Source organism: Phytophthora parasitica (assembly GCF_000247585.1).
Source record: "Phytophthora parasitica INRA-310 unplaced genomic scaffold supercont2.192, whole genome shotgun sequence".
NCBI lineage: Eukaryota > Oomycota > Peronosporomycetes > Peronosporales > Peronosporaceae > Phytophthora > Phytophthora nicotianae.
In genome coordinates, this window is record NW_008649178.1 from 20 (window position 1) to 1812 (window position 1793).

Sequence of the window (1793 nt, forward strand, 5' to 3'; positions counted from 1 at the left end):
AAGTCGATCAAGATCGACAACCTACCTGGCGCGTAGCCTGAAGTGTATCCACGCTACGCCAACCCCCAAACCATCCCGCGTCCCGCCAAGACGAGACCAACCTACGGCCAAGCCTCTCATCGAGTCCACCAGAGGAGTGTAGCCAGCCCCGCCGACGGGTACACAAGGTGAGCCCTCAGCAACCCCACGGTTATCGGAGTACCCCCTCCGTCAGTCGGCAGTCCAGGGCACTGTGTGTCTGAGTGGATCGCAACGCGATTTTGCGAATCCCACTCCACCACAAATGCATGCCTTCATGAACTCGTCCCGATCTTTTGCCGACGCAATGGCCATGCCATATTCGTAAATCATGAGCGTCACCGCTGTCCCTCGCGTTGCCACAAGCCACTGATTCCATTCCTGGCGAGACTTGGTGGAGTCTACTACACGTTTCTTCACCTTGAACTGCACAAGTTTAGCCCTGCAAACTGAGGAGTCTGCACCGTCAGTCTTGACTATGTGTCTTCACTCGACCAGAAAACATTTCCCAAACAGCCTCCATAATAGCGTTGAACGACCGTCCAGTAAAAACAGCATCACGCAGTGTTTCAGCTGACGAATCACGCTGATTAATGAACGTCTTCACAATGGGCCGCACGAGTAGTTGATAACGATTGTCAGGGGGTGCTGCAGCTGCCGGCGCTGCCGATGCAGCATCTTCTGTCACCCCTGTAGCTACATGGTTCTCCGAAACAGAATTTGATCCTGTTGCATCAACAGAATCATCCACAAGCCCCGAAGTTTCCCGTGCGCCTGGTGCCCCTGGAGCCTCTGTACCTGGTACTGGTGCAGTAACTTGATCCAAAACATTCACTAACCCCGTCGACGCCTCTGAAGAAGCGGCTTCAGTCACCAATTCATCAGCTTAACCCGCCGGGGCGGCTTGAGCAGGTACTGCAGCAGGGTCAGTTCCCGAGAGACTTGGTTGCCTTGGTACTAGAGTGGCCACTTCCTCACGCGTTGGCGGATGGTCAGGGAGGAGAAGAGGGTCTTCTTGGAGTGGATCGAATGATGCTCGACTTGGCGGACGATATGGAGATGCACGCGGTGCGTGGCCACGCCAGAGCTGAGAGCGCAGCGTCGTCCCCGGGGTGCCGTCAGGGCGCGCACTTGTCATGATTGAAGATGGCGAGTCCGAGGTTTATTCTGTATTAGCGTCAAAATGCATTCTGTATGATAGGCTGCGCGATTGCGCTATTGGGCTGATCGTGTCTCTCAGACGCCCGCGGAAATTTCGAATAGAACGCACAATAATAGGTGAGCACGGCAAGTGTTGTCACTTCTTAAGTATCCTTAAGAAGTAAGATGTCTCAAGCTTTTCTATTGGCTACGTATTTGACCAATTCTTGCGTACCGACGAGAATAAACCCTCGCCGGGATCCACCTCCTCCGGGCGATTCCAGCGCGCGGCTCCTTCGTCTGCGTCGTCTTTTGGGCACAACCGCCCGGCACTACGAGAACGCACCTCTCCCAGCTACAGATCGACGGCCACAAGTATGTCAGCCGCCGTATGGTCTTTTGACACTACGTTGTGTTGTGCTGGTGTTTCGTCACTGAGTAATGCGACCCACCAGTAAACTCCAACGAATGCTAATAAACACAAAAACAACGATACGTTACACGCCACGAGCCAGCTCGAAAGCACTTTAGTGCTGCAGTGCTTCCTCCGAAAAGTACCGCGCTTAGATGTCTGTATGTGCACAGCTACAAGGCCTGGCTAGTGCTACGTGTGTGAGGACTTGGAGTTATTACTG

General features: G+C 53.8%; 2 protein-coding genes across 2 annotated transcripts; both read right to left on the bottom strand.

The window, feature by feature from the left end:
• Positions 1 to 210: 210 nt before the first annotated feature.
• PPTG_19804 (hypothetical protein) lies at positions 211 to 868 on the bottom strand (the record flags this gene model as incomplete). Its single annotated transcript, XM_008918368.1, has 2 exons — positions 211 to 460; positions 522 to 868. Coding segments are annotated over 2 exons (597 nt in total), but the record flags the coding sequence as incomplete, so codon positions are not given.
• Positions 869 to 1366: 498 nt separating this feature from the next.
• Positions 1367 to 1513, bottom strand: PPTG_24729 (hypothetical protein; the record flags this gene model as incomplete). The annotated part of the gene is made up of 1 exon (XM_008918369.1): positions 1367 to 1513. One exon carries the CDS (start codon positions 1511 to 1513, stop codon positions 1367 to 1369), a length of 147 nt encoding a protein of 48 aa, XP_008916617.1.
• Between the last annotated feature and the right edge of the window lie 280 nt (positions 1514 to 1793).